The sequence below is a fragment of the Astatotilapia calliptera genome, chromosome 4, assembly GCF_900246225.1.
Source record: "Astatotilapia calliptera chromosome 4, fAstCal1.2, whole genome shotgun sequence".
Classification (NCBI taxonomy): Eukaryota; Metazoa; Chordata; class Actinopteri; order Cichliformes; family Cichlidae; genus Astatotilapia; species Astatotilapia calliptera.
The window spans coordinates 14,560,720-14,575,360 of NC_039305.1; the positions used below are offsets into that span (position 1 = coordinate 14,560,720).

Genomic DNA, 14,641 nt, shown 5'->3' on the forward strand with positions numbered 1-14,641 from the left:
CATTTTACACAGGTCAAAGAGTTGAGAGTGCAGAAAGTTACTTATATACTGTAGATTAATCCACATCAACACAGGCGCACGCTGTCACACCACAAGGCCCATAGCTGAGTGAGGTCTGTGTGTACAGTCCTAATCTTCTCACACTGTTCATGCTAAAGCCAGTCACACTATGCAATGTGTGCAATGTCTCCATGTGGACAATTAAGGAATAGTGAGTTGAGATAAGCCTCTCTTTGCGGCTGGAATTTGGATAACCAGCCTGCACAGGCAATTTGGTTTTCAGGGATGGTGAATGAGATTCATTCAGATTTTGAAAACGAGTTGCAATTGGAGCTGACATCTCATCCCTTTCCACTTGATTGTGTATGTGGTGTATAAAGCAAGGCCATGCCCTCTGTACAGAGTTATTAGCTGGCTGAGTAAACACATACACTCAATCCTGGTCTTAGGAGGATGTCTTTGCGAGGTCCGCTCTCTTTTCATTCAGCTCTTTTCTTTCACAGCTCTCTTTTTGACAGCCTTGTCGAGGCCTGTATTCAGACAGCACCCTCCTGCTTTTCCTCTCCTCATTCGCTTTGCTCGGCCCCTTTGAATTGGAGGAGGAGTAGGAGGCGGGGGTGTTTTTGTTTGTCTTTGATTTTTGAGATAGCCACGAAATTGGGTACAAGCCCTTGATGTCATGGAGTGAAGGGAGTAAAAAAACACAACCTGTTGTTTGTCGTACACACACACACACACAGGCCCTAGCATATCCACGGGCAATTCCCTGCGCGTCTACCATGTATGTGTGTAGCATGGTGCTCCAAGTGGTTGCAAGTTCTGTGAAGCATGAAATGTAGGTTCTTTAGTCGGCACATTTGTGTATCATGTTACTGCGCTAGTTGTTAGGGTTCACCTCTATAGGACCTGCTGCCTTTAACTGACAGCCAGAAAGAAGACATCCATCTGGGTCCAGCAGACACCTCGGCCCCACTGGCGGGGGACACTGGACACCTCCAAACCGGCAGGCTTACCTTAACTAATCCTAAGTGCACACACACAAATAGACACACTGGGATCAGTTACTGAGCACATCAGGGACAAAGAGAGTGCTGTAGTTTTACACCTCTAACTCATGTCTGAGTCAAATCAAAACATTGAATCTTTTAGACAAAGCTAAGGATGAGCAGTGCTTTCACTGCAGCAAAGTCACATTCCACGTGTTGGTGTAGCTGCTTTTAAGGCAACAATAATCTGCTCCATTTTTAAAGGATTAGCCGATTCGGTAACCAATGTCTGAATGGAGATGTTTACTTAGTAGCGGGTCCTGTTTCTTTAAGTATCATTTCATCTGAATTGCCTAAAAATCCTTTGGTTTAAGCATTTTTCCCAGTGAGATGTATGACTGTGTTTTTGGTTTCTAGAAATATCTCAGGCTAACCACGTCACTGTTGCTGTGGTTGGATAATCCTAAAGACTATCTGACTCGCTCAGAACAAACCTAGAAAGATGCTGTAAAATGTTTTTAGCAGAACTCCTTCACATATCTTGACCTTTACTTCTGTCTGATCTTTAAAATGATATAAAAGTGAAAAAAATATTTTAAATATATCATTTTAATAGTTATTAAAGCATTGCTGCTTAAATCGAAATCATATTTATTAGTATATTTGGTTATATTTCAGATAATTTCACTGATGAAGTTAGACTGTAGCTATGAGATCATATTTTGCAACCATAGAACGGAAGTGATGGAAAGGAACTTGATCGCACCACTTGAACTTGATTGGAGTATAATCAACACAATCCAGAGTGAGTACAACAAAGTTTTAGGAGTCAGTTTTAAGGTGTTTGAGGTCCATGAAATTAGGGAGGAGACAGAGGGGCTGATACAACGGTTCCTCTTAAATTACTGGATTGTAATTAGTGTTCCTACCAGCTTACTGAACAAGGGAAGCCTCTATCTACAGGCCATGAAACAGTAATCCACATTGTATGTGCATCTACTACTGATCAATGTAAATAAGACTGTCTTTTCAGTAATCTGTATTTGCTGTCCTTTCACAGAATCTTTGGATAAATGGGAGCGCCTGACTGTGGCCGATGCCCTGGAGCCTGTTCAGTTTGAGGATGGAGAGAAGATAGTGGTGCAGGGAGAACCTGGTGATGACTTCTTCATCATAACAGAGGTAAAGTCTGTGAAGAATATGATGTTTTACAAAGCACTGGAAGCATGTCTCTGTGTGTGAAAGAGACAAGTTTGATGATGGAGTTTAACCTAGTTCCAACACAGAGCATAAAGCTGATTTTTTTGCACATTGAGTGCTTTAGAAAAAGCATTAAAATCACCAGAATTACAGTGTATGTAGTGGTTTCCTATTACTGTCACATTTCCTGTAAGCTGTAGATGTTGACATACCGGGGCCTAAAATCGTGTGCATGTCATCAGAGTCATCAAGGGGGGCACTAGGGTTGATGTAAATGTCATCATACAGAGACGTTGGTGGGCTGTTTGCTGACATTGCAACTGATCCCAGTTTATTGCCACCAGCAGACAGAGTACCCAGTGCTCCCCTGCCCCAGCCTGCAAACACACAGAACCTGTGCAAAGAATGGCTCCCTCACACTGGAGGCTTTGTGGAACCGAGGCCCCTGGTGTGACTTCATGAAGGGCCCCCTGCCTGTCATCCTAACACACTTTTTATTAACTCCATACTTATTCGGCTTTCACCAGCATCGAGTCAAAAGGGGCATCTAAAGGGGGTTGGGGCACAATCTGCTGTGGTTGCGTCCTTATTTTCAGACCTGCTCGTGGGTTAGTCAGTCTTCTTCAGAGTGTCATTCTTTCTGTCACTTACTAAGTTTACCTAACTTACTCGTTTCATGTCCATCGATAATAGGAGCAGTACACTGGTTACAGGGGATTGAAATGGCTAAGCTAGAGGTACTTCTTTATCCGGGTTGGTTAATGATGTATCAGCCTTTATCCCTATTTTGGCTCACACAGATTCCCTGCGCCCCTGCAGTACAACACTCTTCTTCATCCTTCTTTTTTATCTGCATTTTTATGCTCCTCACTATGCCCCTCTTAACACATATAATATACATTCATTTTCCAGTTATTTGAAATGTTCTTTTGGCTTTTATCCAGCTCAGTAAATTTGCACGTCAGCCGTTAATGCTCCGAAGGAGATGGGTTAGCAAAATGTAGCACTCATGGTCCCGCTTACATCAGTCTCACTTGCTGAATTTCAAACTTTAGTATATACAAAGAAAGCCTGAAGACAGCCGAACTACAGCTCTAGCAGGGAGGATATGCTGTCAAAAATGTGCATAAAATTAATATACTAGTTATATTAGAGCTGTTTAGATTTCCTCCAAGTATAGCAACAAAATGTAACTTTTGTAACAAGCGATGTTTACAGGACATTGTTCAAAATCCTAAAACTACTTGAACTACTTGTCATATCAGACCAAATAAGGTTGTAGCATCACTAAAGGCTTTTTATATTTCCTATGAACTTTCCTCACAGATGCTCATACTTTTCACTTGTAGGAAAAACACTGTTTTATGTCTTGTTTAAAGAAATGGCAGCCCCCGGGTACTGATATAGCTCATGAAGTGGTGCAGGTGACCCATACGCTGTGAGGCTGTTACACGTTCAAATCTACTGCTCTCTCTCTTGCCTTTTCAGTCTTTGCTCCACTGTCCTATTTCAATAAATGCTAAAAAGCTGCTCCACATTAAAGCTGAAGATCTTTGACGTTGTAAATGACCTCTGGAACTCCAGGAATTTGTAATAACCGACAGCGAATGTCAGTGGTCTCAGTCCTGTACGACAATGCCAGGATTATCGATAATTTGTAATGCAAAAATTACCCGCACAAATTCCGTATTGCTACTGTTAACCTGTATTTTATCAAATAAAGAGGTCATACTATTAGGTCTTTGAAAATTGGCATCTTGGTGATTTTTATAGAGGGTTTCAACAGACTCAACCACTTTTATGTTGCATCCTGTGAATCTAGTTTGGTGTGAGGCTCCTGATGTCAATCAGTTTGAGCTCATCACATCCAATGCATATATGCTGCACAAAACACAGAAATTAAACTGGAATTTTTTAAATTGCATGGAATTTATTGGTAATACTTTGAAAATATAGACCTGTACATATAGACTGCACTGTATATATTTGACATACACCTCACATTATCTTGTTGTCTATTATCGCAGTGCTGCTCTAAGTCTTTCAGAAGCCAATTTGCGCAGGAAATGCAAAAGACACAACTATGTATGTGTGACTCATCAATCTGAGACTTTGTACATCCCAAAGAGGAAAAACAAAATAGCAAAATATGTAGAGGAATGTGGGGGGGGGATAGCAGGATGGAGAGATGGAGGAGGAAGAGGAAAAGGAAGAGAGATACAGGAATCCACTTTTACAGGCAAGCAGCCCATTGGAGGCAGCTCTCTAGGTCTATGTGAATGTGTCACAATGTGAGACTCATCATTTTACATGCAGGCAGCCACACGCAGCACTGAGGAAGGGGGACCAACACTTTCTAGAATGTGTATATATTTTGAACCTAAATACTGCTTTCTCTTTAATCCCATCACCCCAGCAGCAGCTTGTCTCTTTCTTTAACCCCGTTTCCCTTTCTTCTGTCTATTTTCCCCTTTGTGTCTAAGCTCTCACCCCCTCTTTTCCTCCCTCCCTCCCGCTTGCTCCCCATCTCTCGTGCTGCAGAGCCTGACTTTCCCAGAGCAGGGCGGACTGTGGTGGAATGTGTGTTGCTAACTTTCACACAGGGTCAGGAGCCCTCCTGGGAGGGAGACGAGAGAGACAGACAGAGGGATGAGTCAAAGAGGGCAGGGACATATGGGTTGTGAGGAGGTTGATTCAAAAAGGACCACATGTAAAGAGTTAGAGGACTTTGCGAGTGCGTGTTACAGTAAGATTAGCCTCTCGCTGTGCACTTCTTGTGATTCTTTTTATTTCTTTGCTCTGTGCTTTGCTTAGTTAGTTACTCTTTTTTCTTTTTTTTCTTAGTTGCCCACCGTGCCTCTTTTTTCTGTCTCCTTTCACTGTCTTTTGTTGTTTTGTGTGGTTTTGGTAGATGAAGCCAAAGACAAACCCCACAATCACAAATTACATGCTCCTGATGGGGAAGATTAACTAAAAGGAGGTATGGAGACATCACTTTCTCTTCCTTCTGGGTGAAATGGGGCCCTAATGAAAAGTGACATGTTTACATTTTTTTTTCTCACACTGTACAAACAAGCCTTTACAAGCTCCGGGGGCCACAGAGACTCAGCCTCACCTTCCCTTACGTCAACCCTCTCTGCCTTTTCCACCGTTTGCTCTCTTCTTAAGGGCTCTACTCACCTAATGTGCAGACTCTTATTTTCTCCATGCCATTCAGTCAAGCCTTTGAGAAAAAGGGCCAGTTAAAGATTAAGATGCATTATGTGTTGCCACTTAACTATAAACAGATGTGGGAAAAGTTACAGTTTGTCAAGTCAAAATCAGTGTTTTCAGTCTTTAACAAGTCGTTTGCACCTTTTACACTGTGATATTTCAAGATTTCACAGTATGCTACTGCTAAGTATTAACTAGAAATAACATGTGCGTGTGTTTTTTTTTTTTTTTTTTTTTTATAATGCCAAATAATTAGTAGCATAACTTGCGCTTTCCCAGGCAGTAATGCAAAACTGTAACAGCAAACAATCTTAGGTAGAGGGAAAAGGCTACCCGAAAAGCTATTCAGTGCACTCCTGAATCAAAGCAATCTAATCAATTCATAAGATTTATCTTTACATGAGATAACTGGAATTGTAAGGTTGACATGTTGAATAATATCATTTTTATTATTGGTGTTTAATTTTTATCTAGAAGGTCACTCAGAGTACATCCTCTGGAAAAGCCATTGTCCATCTTTTAAATTCTTAATGAAAGCGATGCAGATGTTCACCCAAGCACCACTCCACCACCTTTCATGAAATTAGTTTTTGAATAACAAACAGATGAACAGCTCTGATCATATACCAATCACATACCTTTGTAAAAGGAATTATTATGTCACTTTATGCCAAAAAGATGACGTCCAGCTGAGGTTACGAATGTCAGAAGTCTAGCTGAGGTCTTGTTTTTGTCATTGTAAAATTATGTAGCACTTTTCTACTCTGTGCACTCAAAGGGCTTTCTTGCCACAAACCTCATTCTTAAACACAAACACATATGCATTTATAAAAATGCTGTTTTTTTCTATGCCCAAACACTTTTAATCTAACTTCCACAGCCTACTGAAGTCAGATGTCTCTGCTGCTTCCCACCTTTTTAAAACTGGGTGATGACTCTTGAAGAACGTATCATCCTCTCCGCTGATGTGTTCTTCCAGTCATCTTCCAGTCATCAGTGTAAATGGACGTCTCCCATTTGTTCTTTGACCACACACAGAACGAATCATTTCTCAGGAGTTTACAGGTTCCCTGTGGGTCCCACAGATGGTATATCCTCTGTGGATTGTCTGCAGAATATCTCCCGGTACTCGCGTGTAACCTGCTTGTTTTTTGCTGAAATGCAATTTAGCTAATGGAGATTAATATTGCTTTTATAGAATGAAGATCAGTGCGGTTGATCTGAGTGAAAACAAACAGGTAAAGATTAACGGGCCTCATTAGATTTGAACCATTTTGAGTCATTTTATGTTCAAATAAGAGCCCCTCAGGCTGTTAGATGCAAATCTTGTGAGAAACACTGTTGTCCTACCGTATGTTGAGCAAGTGATCTATGCGTGTGTGCTGGCGTTTGAATGAGAAGGTGCAGACTCTGCTGATGCTGGGTGGTCTCGTGAACAGACAGACTCGGGATATCACCTTTCTCCATTTCTGGCTGCGCCTCTCTTTCTGCGAGCATGTTCAAATTGTTGTCATTTCTTTCATGCAAGATGCTACATTTTAACTTGTCACTACAAGCTGGTGCACTTTCTATGTGGCATGTTTGTTTAAAGTGTGTATACACAGAAATGGATGCAACTGTGACCGGTCCTTAAAATACGTCCAAAAATCATCTGATACTTCTTATTTAAGTTGAGGGCTGAAAGTGGCTCACACGAATCCTTTCTTTGTCTCTCTACTACTTGTTTGTATTCATGTTCATTCATTCATATTCTCTGTTAGTGTTTCTCGCTCTGGCTGACCTCGTCTGCTGTCTTTTGTTGTTACCGGTCTCAGTCTCCCTGAGGCGGGGAGGGGAGGCTCTCTGATGTTTATAAAACAAAATATCTGTGGAGCAGAGCGCTACCCTTGGGGTGGTACAGTGTGAGATGGTTATCGGGACCACACTGGATGAGGCCTGTTCACCAGTGAACTACTGTACTGGCAGCGCTGCACTGTCTCACACACTTTGTTTGGACATGAATAGAAAGAAGAGGTTGTAAACACTCGCGTCTGTGCCTCGTCCACCTCATTCTCTCTCCATTCACATCTTGCGGTTTTGGGCTCTCAAACCACAACACTCGAAATTTGCGAGCGAATTTGCAGAGACGGAAGTTTCAACAAAACGTGACAAAAAGTGCAGTTGAAACAAGACTAACAATGGAGATACAAGCGACCTATTAGTCACTCTACTTACGCTCCATTGGAGAGAAGAAAAATATCAAAAAGATGAAAACATCAGATATCTGTGGGCTGAAACACTAGCAGTTTATCTTAATACTCTTATCTCTGTAATGGCAGTAGTGGTCGCTGTTTTTTGTAAAATGGTTAATGGTTAGATGAAAACCGATGGGGGGTTAAGACGGGAAAAGTGTTCATTATATTTTTGGAAACATTTTTATACCTTGCATGAAATTAGGCAGAGTATAACAACAGACATAAAAGAAATGTGATTATTTATGTAGCGCTTTTCTTGCAGTGTTACAAAGAGTTTAACAACTGAAAAGTTTTTTTTTACAATATAAAAAGAACTGTGATCAGCATAAATGCAAATATGCAAAAATACATTTGATAAAAGAGCCTTTTATGATGTAAAAAGCCTGATAGAGCTAATTCTGCTAATGCAATTCTTTGTGTAGATGGTGTGGCTGTATACGCTGCAGTCTACAAACCCTCGTCATCTTTATACATGTGCACAATGTGGCTTAAATGTCACAGAGGTTAATGTGCCATGAAAGCCAGCTTGGTCACATAGCAGCATTTTAGTCAACCACAAAGGCAAACTGTGAAGTACCAGCTTTTCCTATGCTGCATGCCCATGAGGAGATGAGCCGCAGCCTGCCACAGCATTAGGATTCAGAGCGGCAGACAGAAATACTTACCTCCACGCAGTGGCTACTCTTTTATTTATCAATATGTCTAATCAGATAAATTTGATTTAGCAGTCAAGCGATTATAATTAAGTAAGTAAGCATAAGCACTTTCCAGTAGCTTACCATTTGAACTTGATCGAATCAAATTCTTTACTTCAAAGTTCAGTTAAAGTGCACGACTACAACAGGAAAGAAAATATATCATTAAGAGCTTTAACTGTTAAGACATTTGCCCATAGCGACGTACAAGTTCAGACCAGGATCTGCTTTTGGTGTTTATTTTGGACGGGACTTCCACAGTAAGCAGTAAATAACTTTGCACAGTAAGGAGTAAGGCCAAGTTTGATAGGGTCATCATCAAAGGCTGCTCCTATAATACTTCTCATTTTTTTGAAGCAAGCCTGACGGAAAACAAATATCTTTTAATTTTGGCAGAAATAAGCTTGTTTCCAAAAAACTGAGTGCACTAAAAGCAAAAATGTTATAAAACCTCAGTGTTTGAATGAAAAAAACAAGGGTCTCAGATCAGTTGTAGGTTTTCTTTTTGAGAATATCTGACACCCAAAATGTATTTTTTTTTAGTTTAGCAGCCAGCGATATAAAGTAGTCAGCACATGTCAAATAATTAATAATTTTAGTAGAGGAGCGTAAAGTACCACCAGTCTTGCTTTTGATCCAACAAGTTCTCATCCTACACTGTTGTTAATCAGATGTGGGTGTCTCATAGACAAAGCGGCTTTGACACAACTACACTTTCTTAATCCCTGGAAATGAGAATGGACCGCTATACCACGTGGATCATAATCCTAATTTTTGGTGGCTACACAACTACTTAAAACATCACCTTCAGCCTCCGTGACCTACAATATCCCCGCTTTATTTTAATATGGTTAGAAGACCTGTCTCCAGAGATAAAACGACATCACGCCACGGTTTGGCCAGGTATTACTTGGAAGTGGCGCTCTCACGGTGTTCTCCACTTACTTGGACAGTACCCCTCCACTCCTCCACAGCTCATTTCTAGCACAAACCCACTAAATCGACACACACATCCCTTTCTCTGAAATACAGTATTACCTTTGTGTGGCCGCAATGAGTAGCTGGCAGTTTTGAGGTTCTCATTAAGGCTCATTATATTCATATTTAGCATTATTAGCCTAGTCGGCACAAGGAGGAGAGAGCAGAGAAGGATTAGAAACGGAGAGGGAGAGCGTTGGAACCGTCAGGTCTGTTATATGAAGCGATCCAAGACAAGCTGGGAAGTTTCTCTACTGATTTTCTTTTACCTACTACCAATTACAGCAGCTTGTGAGAGTACATGTGAAGGTCCAGAAAATAAATATCTCCCAATACATCTGCATGGCAAAAGGTGGCAGCTGCACTTTAATGTGAATATACGTCATCAGGCGCAGCTTTGAACACGCGTGTTCTGGTTTATGCGTTAAGATAAATATTCAAACATATGCTCACTCACACACACAATTTTGTCAACAGCTGCAAGATGTGACAGCATAAACTGTTATCATCTGTTGGGCAAAGTGAATGGAAATCAAATTTCCTCCCTTATACTTTTTAGATGACTCACAAACACTCAGCCAGCCGTTGGTGGTCAGTCTCTCCAGCAGCTATCAGCTGTATATATGAAAATTGACATTTTCCGAATGTGAGAGTGAGCATTTGAGTCTTCTTCTATCTTCTTATTTAACATTGCGTGGTTGTGTGCACTTGCAGATCTAAAGCAGACCATTAGCAACATGCTATTTGAGCTTTTTTGTGTGTGTACACAAAAGCGCTTCGGTTTTCCGAGGTCATTTAAGGACTGTGTTTTGGAGAACTCTCACTCTTGGACAACGCAGTTGTTTCCATTTAATAGCTGAATGCTGATAAAGGGGATTATGTGATGGAGGAGGAATCAGTTCAGCCTCTAAAAGGCTTAGATGTTTGTATTTATTACACTCTGGAGGAAATAATGCAGAACCAATCAGTTTTTGTATCGCATGCAATTTTGGGATACATGAGAGTGTGTTTCTTCTTCTTCTTCTTTTTTTTTGTTTTGTTTTGTTTCTGCTGTCCAACACAACAGATGTCCATCCCACAGCAAAGTGGACTAAATCCTGTGCACCTGTGTTCTTATGAAGCAAAGGAATTTCTCTTCGGCTTAATCCTCCTGATGATTTTCAGTTCCTCGTTAAATAGCCCCCTCCAGACCCCTCCTCCTCCTCCCCTTCTTCCATCATCTTTCCCTTCTTCACACACTATCCTTCCTCTCCCTCTCTACCTTTTTTCCTACAGCTTTAAACTTTTTTCCTTTTCTTTTCTGTGTTAGGGAATCGCCTCTGTTCTCCAGCGCAGGTCTGACATTGAGGAGTACGTGGAGGTGGGACGCCTTGGACCTTCTGATTATTTTGGTAAGTGTGTCCCTGCTGCTTCTCTGCACCACATAAGTTTGTGAGACTAAACTTGGTTTATTTTACACCTTTTAATAAATATCTTAAATACAAATTTTGCTAGTAGAAGTCAATAAAGATCAATGAAGACAGTACACAGTGATCTAGAAGATCAAACACAAGTCACATTGCTTACTGCTTTTTTTATAGTGTTCCAATTAATTTTAAGCAGTTATGTCACAAACTGGTTTTTAAAGATATGGTAAATAAACACGTTATGAGAAGATGAATCATTCTGAACCAGACTTATTATAGTTTTAATTAGTCTTTATTTTTTTGCTTTTAATTCAGTTTCAGTTAGTTTCCAGAGTGAAAATCCTCGTGTCGGTTTCGTTTTTACCCCTCAGCTGTAAAAGGCTGATGGGCTGTTGTCGTCACCCTGCATGGCATGCAGCGTGGAAACCCACGTTTGTGAATGCGATAACTCGAGAACGAGGCAACATAGGAGCTTCAAATTGATACTGAGTGACCTAAAGGTCAGAAGTCAAGGTCACTGAAAATCTTGTGGATAAAATAAGATAAGGAAGTTGTCTAGGATTATTAAATTAATACCATAGGTGTGTCTACTAGAAAGCTGAGGGGTAGGTATTTTTATCGTTTTAAAATATTTAATTTTAGTTTAGTTTTTATTAGTTCAGTCTTAGTTTTAGTCTCTATTAATTATTATTGAATTGAGGGCATATGTCAGAGGCAAAATTTAGGAAAACTACAGTACAGTTATTACATTAAAAACAGAACCTTTGAAAGCAGTTGACTCACAGTCTTGTAGTCAAGTTTTGATCAGATTTTACTAAACTAACAAACAGGATCTTTCCTCTATATTTCTGTTTTGTTTTAGTTTGTTTTCCAAGTTTATAAATTCATTTCAGTTTTTTTTTAGTTTAGTTAACTTTAATAATCTTGTTCTGAAATATAAATTGTAAAAAGTCTTATTAGCAGTTGCTTTTTACTAAAACACAATACTCGCAAAAATGGCAAATATAAGTATTTTAAAGGGTCAGCTTGACTAAACAGGGTAAAATAGTGTACGAGCACAATCCCCAAATAGTGCTGTTAGGTGTGGTTTGTTTTACTGGTGATTTACAAAATATGCTGGTTTTTAAAATCATGTTTCAATATCATTTGCAAAAATTAAGACATGCCTTTTTTGGGTTTAAAGATCATCGCAGTTAGCTGTAAATCTCTATGTTTAACTAACTTTCTTTTAATTTGTCACTTAACTGCACTGATTTAGGGCCTTTTGCCCCATTTCTCATACTGTTTGTATTTAATGTTTGAGGTCAAAATTTGGGGCGACGTGCTGATTATTCTCTCTCATCCAGGTGAAATTGCCCTGCTGCTGAACCGTCCCAGGGCCGCCACCGTAGTCGCCCGGGGTCCCCTCAAGTGTGTGAAGCTGGATCGGCCACGCTTTGAGCGCGTGCTGGGTCCTTGCTCCGAAATCCTCAAGAGGAACATCCAGAGATACAACAGCTTTATCTCTCTCACTGTGTGACATGTGCCCCCTCCACCATCTGGGCCCCACCAGCAGGGGTGTGCAACATCAGCATCAGAGTTTTGGTCAGTGGGTGGGAAAGGGGTGAGGATGCAGGGTGAAGGATATGGGTTTTACATGCCCAGATTTGGGGCGCTCATTTCCTGCCTTTTTCCATTTTGCGCGTTTCTCTCTTTTGACCTTGTGCACTTTGACTTGATTCTGTGCTGTCACGTAGCTTTATGTCAAAAACAACATGCAGGGGTGTTTTAAAAAAAGAAAAACAGAGGGCAGAGATTATTTATCTTGTTTCATATTGTAAATGAATCATGCATACAGTGTGTCGGCTGTATACGATGCATGCTTCAAGACTGACAGAGAATGGCGTTTGCACTTTCATTCGTTAACAGGAGGGTACGGATAATTTCAGGAAATAAGAAGGAAGTAAAGTCATGTTTACGTACGGCGGGGGAGAAAGACGGACCAGATTTGGTTGCACGCTGGCTGAGGTTTGCCTTTTTTATTTCTGGAGGTCGTGTTTCCATTTCTACACTGAATCAGAAATGCACTGCACAGATCTCTGTTCCCTAAAATGTAGCTGTTAAAGGTATGAAGAAGATTAAATTACTTGCTGTTGTATTCATTTTCAACGCTTCTTGAGCTTTTACCTTTTATTGAGTTTGGAGGCTGTTCGAGGCCTAATTGAGTTAAATTCTAACTTTGTTGGTATTCTGTATATTTCTTTTATCGAAACACCAAAACAAACACTTACTTTATTGTGCTGAAAGTATTGTGTGTGTATCAAACGCATGTAAAGCCTTAGTCATCCAAAGCACACAAAACACAGGAAAATAACATTTCAAGGCACACCTGTATTCATATCTGTGCAAAACTGCCTCTGTGTCACCTGATGAGTTGTCGGATCTTTTGATTATTGGCGGTTGAAGGAACTTTTGGAAGCACATTTGCTCTGGAGCTCTCATTCTGCATAAGAGTAATAAGAGACCAGTCCACTAGCTTATCACTGTCCTCCACTGGTTTATTCGACACCTCTACGCAGTCCAAACGGTCTTCCTGCATCTGGAAAACTCAACATCTGAAAAAGTGCATGAACAAAGTGCTTACAAAGTTCATTTAACAATTCATTCAAACAAGGTATGATTGTCACAAAATCACAAAGCACACCCAGACTTACCTCATGGCACAGCATCCATGGATGAGTGAACAAATATATTTAGACCAGAGTTTGTTTAGGAACAGCTCCGTGCACTATTGATGGCACTTACTTTCACTGTGTTTCTGGAAAAATTTGCTCACAACATTTTTTCACTTAGCCTTTTCATCATATCGAAATTTTGCGTTATTAAATGTTGGTTTTAGAAGTTGCATTTCCAGTGCCAGCGTGGTTCCTGGGAACAGATGATTTATTGCTTTATCCCTTCAAATCCTCGTTTTCCTTAGTTTGTTCATCTTGCTCAAAGGCTGAAGTGTCTTATTATCCACGTGTCGTCATGTCATTACTTTGTCACATACAAGCATCAAACCTACTACAGTGGTTTTTATGAGGAAAGTTTCGTCAGTTCAGCAGTGCAGCTCAGTGATGTCCTTTAGTTTTTCAGTGATAATGGAGCTCGGTGGCACAGAGGAATTAACCGAAGCTTTTGATACACAAACAATACTTGTTAGTGAATCAATTGTCGCCAATAAAATAAGAAAAATGTAGGAAATCACCAAAGTTTATCCCCTAAGATTTTACAATGTATGTTGTGTCAAAATAACTGACAAGTTGCTTTTTTCCCACCTTGATATTCTCAAAGCAGACAAACACAGTTATAAACACACTAACATGGAACACACACCCACACTGTATATACGTGCACTGTCTCAGGACTAAATACATTTTCGACACACACACACGTTTTACCTGATGCTTTTTTTTTAAGCTGATTTTGTTCGTTGTTTGCTAGATGAAAACTTTTGCACCACTTTTAGAGTTTGTACCATACAGCAGCTTGATTTAGGTGTTTTTAAGACATCAGTTCTGTGTTCTGACTGAAAAAAGTTACGATATATGAATATATACAAACTTGTGTTGCTTTCCTTTGATCTGCTGTAATCTGTCAAAGTTGCACAACTGACCCAACAACTGATGTTGTAAAAAAAACAAAAAACTTTCTGTATTCTCTCTCTCTGTATCTTTTTCTTTGAAACCATCTTGAACAAATAAAGAAAAGCTTCTGAAATCTCTCTGATTTGACTCATTCTTTTCTTCCTTTCTGTTTTTTTCCGCCTCTATATTTTCGTCCTTTTATCCCAGATCTTAGTTCTCTTTCTTTTTATCTATACCTCCTCTAAATGTTCCATCTTTGTTAATCTTCCTTTTTCTTTCCCAAAGCTACTAACTGTCACCCTCAATCACACTTTTCATATT

At 40.0% G+C, this 14,641-nt stretch overlaps 1 protein-coding gene across 3 annotated transcripts in view; it reads left to right on the forward strand.

Annotated features, from left to right (window-relative positions):
* The window catches only part of prkar1b (protein kinase, cAMP-dependent, regulatory, type I, beta), a 66,945-nt gene extending 52,562 nt beyond the window's left edge, over positions 1–14,383 (forward strand). For all 3 annotated transcript variants that reach the window (XM_026164970.1, XM_026164971.1, XM_026164972.1), the window contains 3 exons: positions 2,047–2,168; positions 10,616–10,697; positions 12,059–14,383. In XM_026164970.1, coding sequence (XP_026020755.1) covers positions 2,047–2,168; positions 10,616–10,697; positions 12,059–12,231 — 377 coding nt within the window. In that variant the 3' untranslated portion in view covers positions 12,232–14,383. The remainder of the gene's footprint in view (positions 1–2,046; positions 2,169–10,615; positions 10,698–12,058) is intronic.
* The last annotated feature ends 258 nt before the right edge of the window (positions 14,384–14,641 follow it).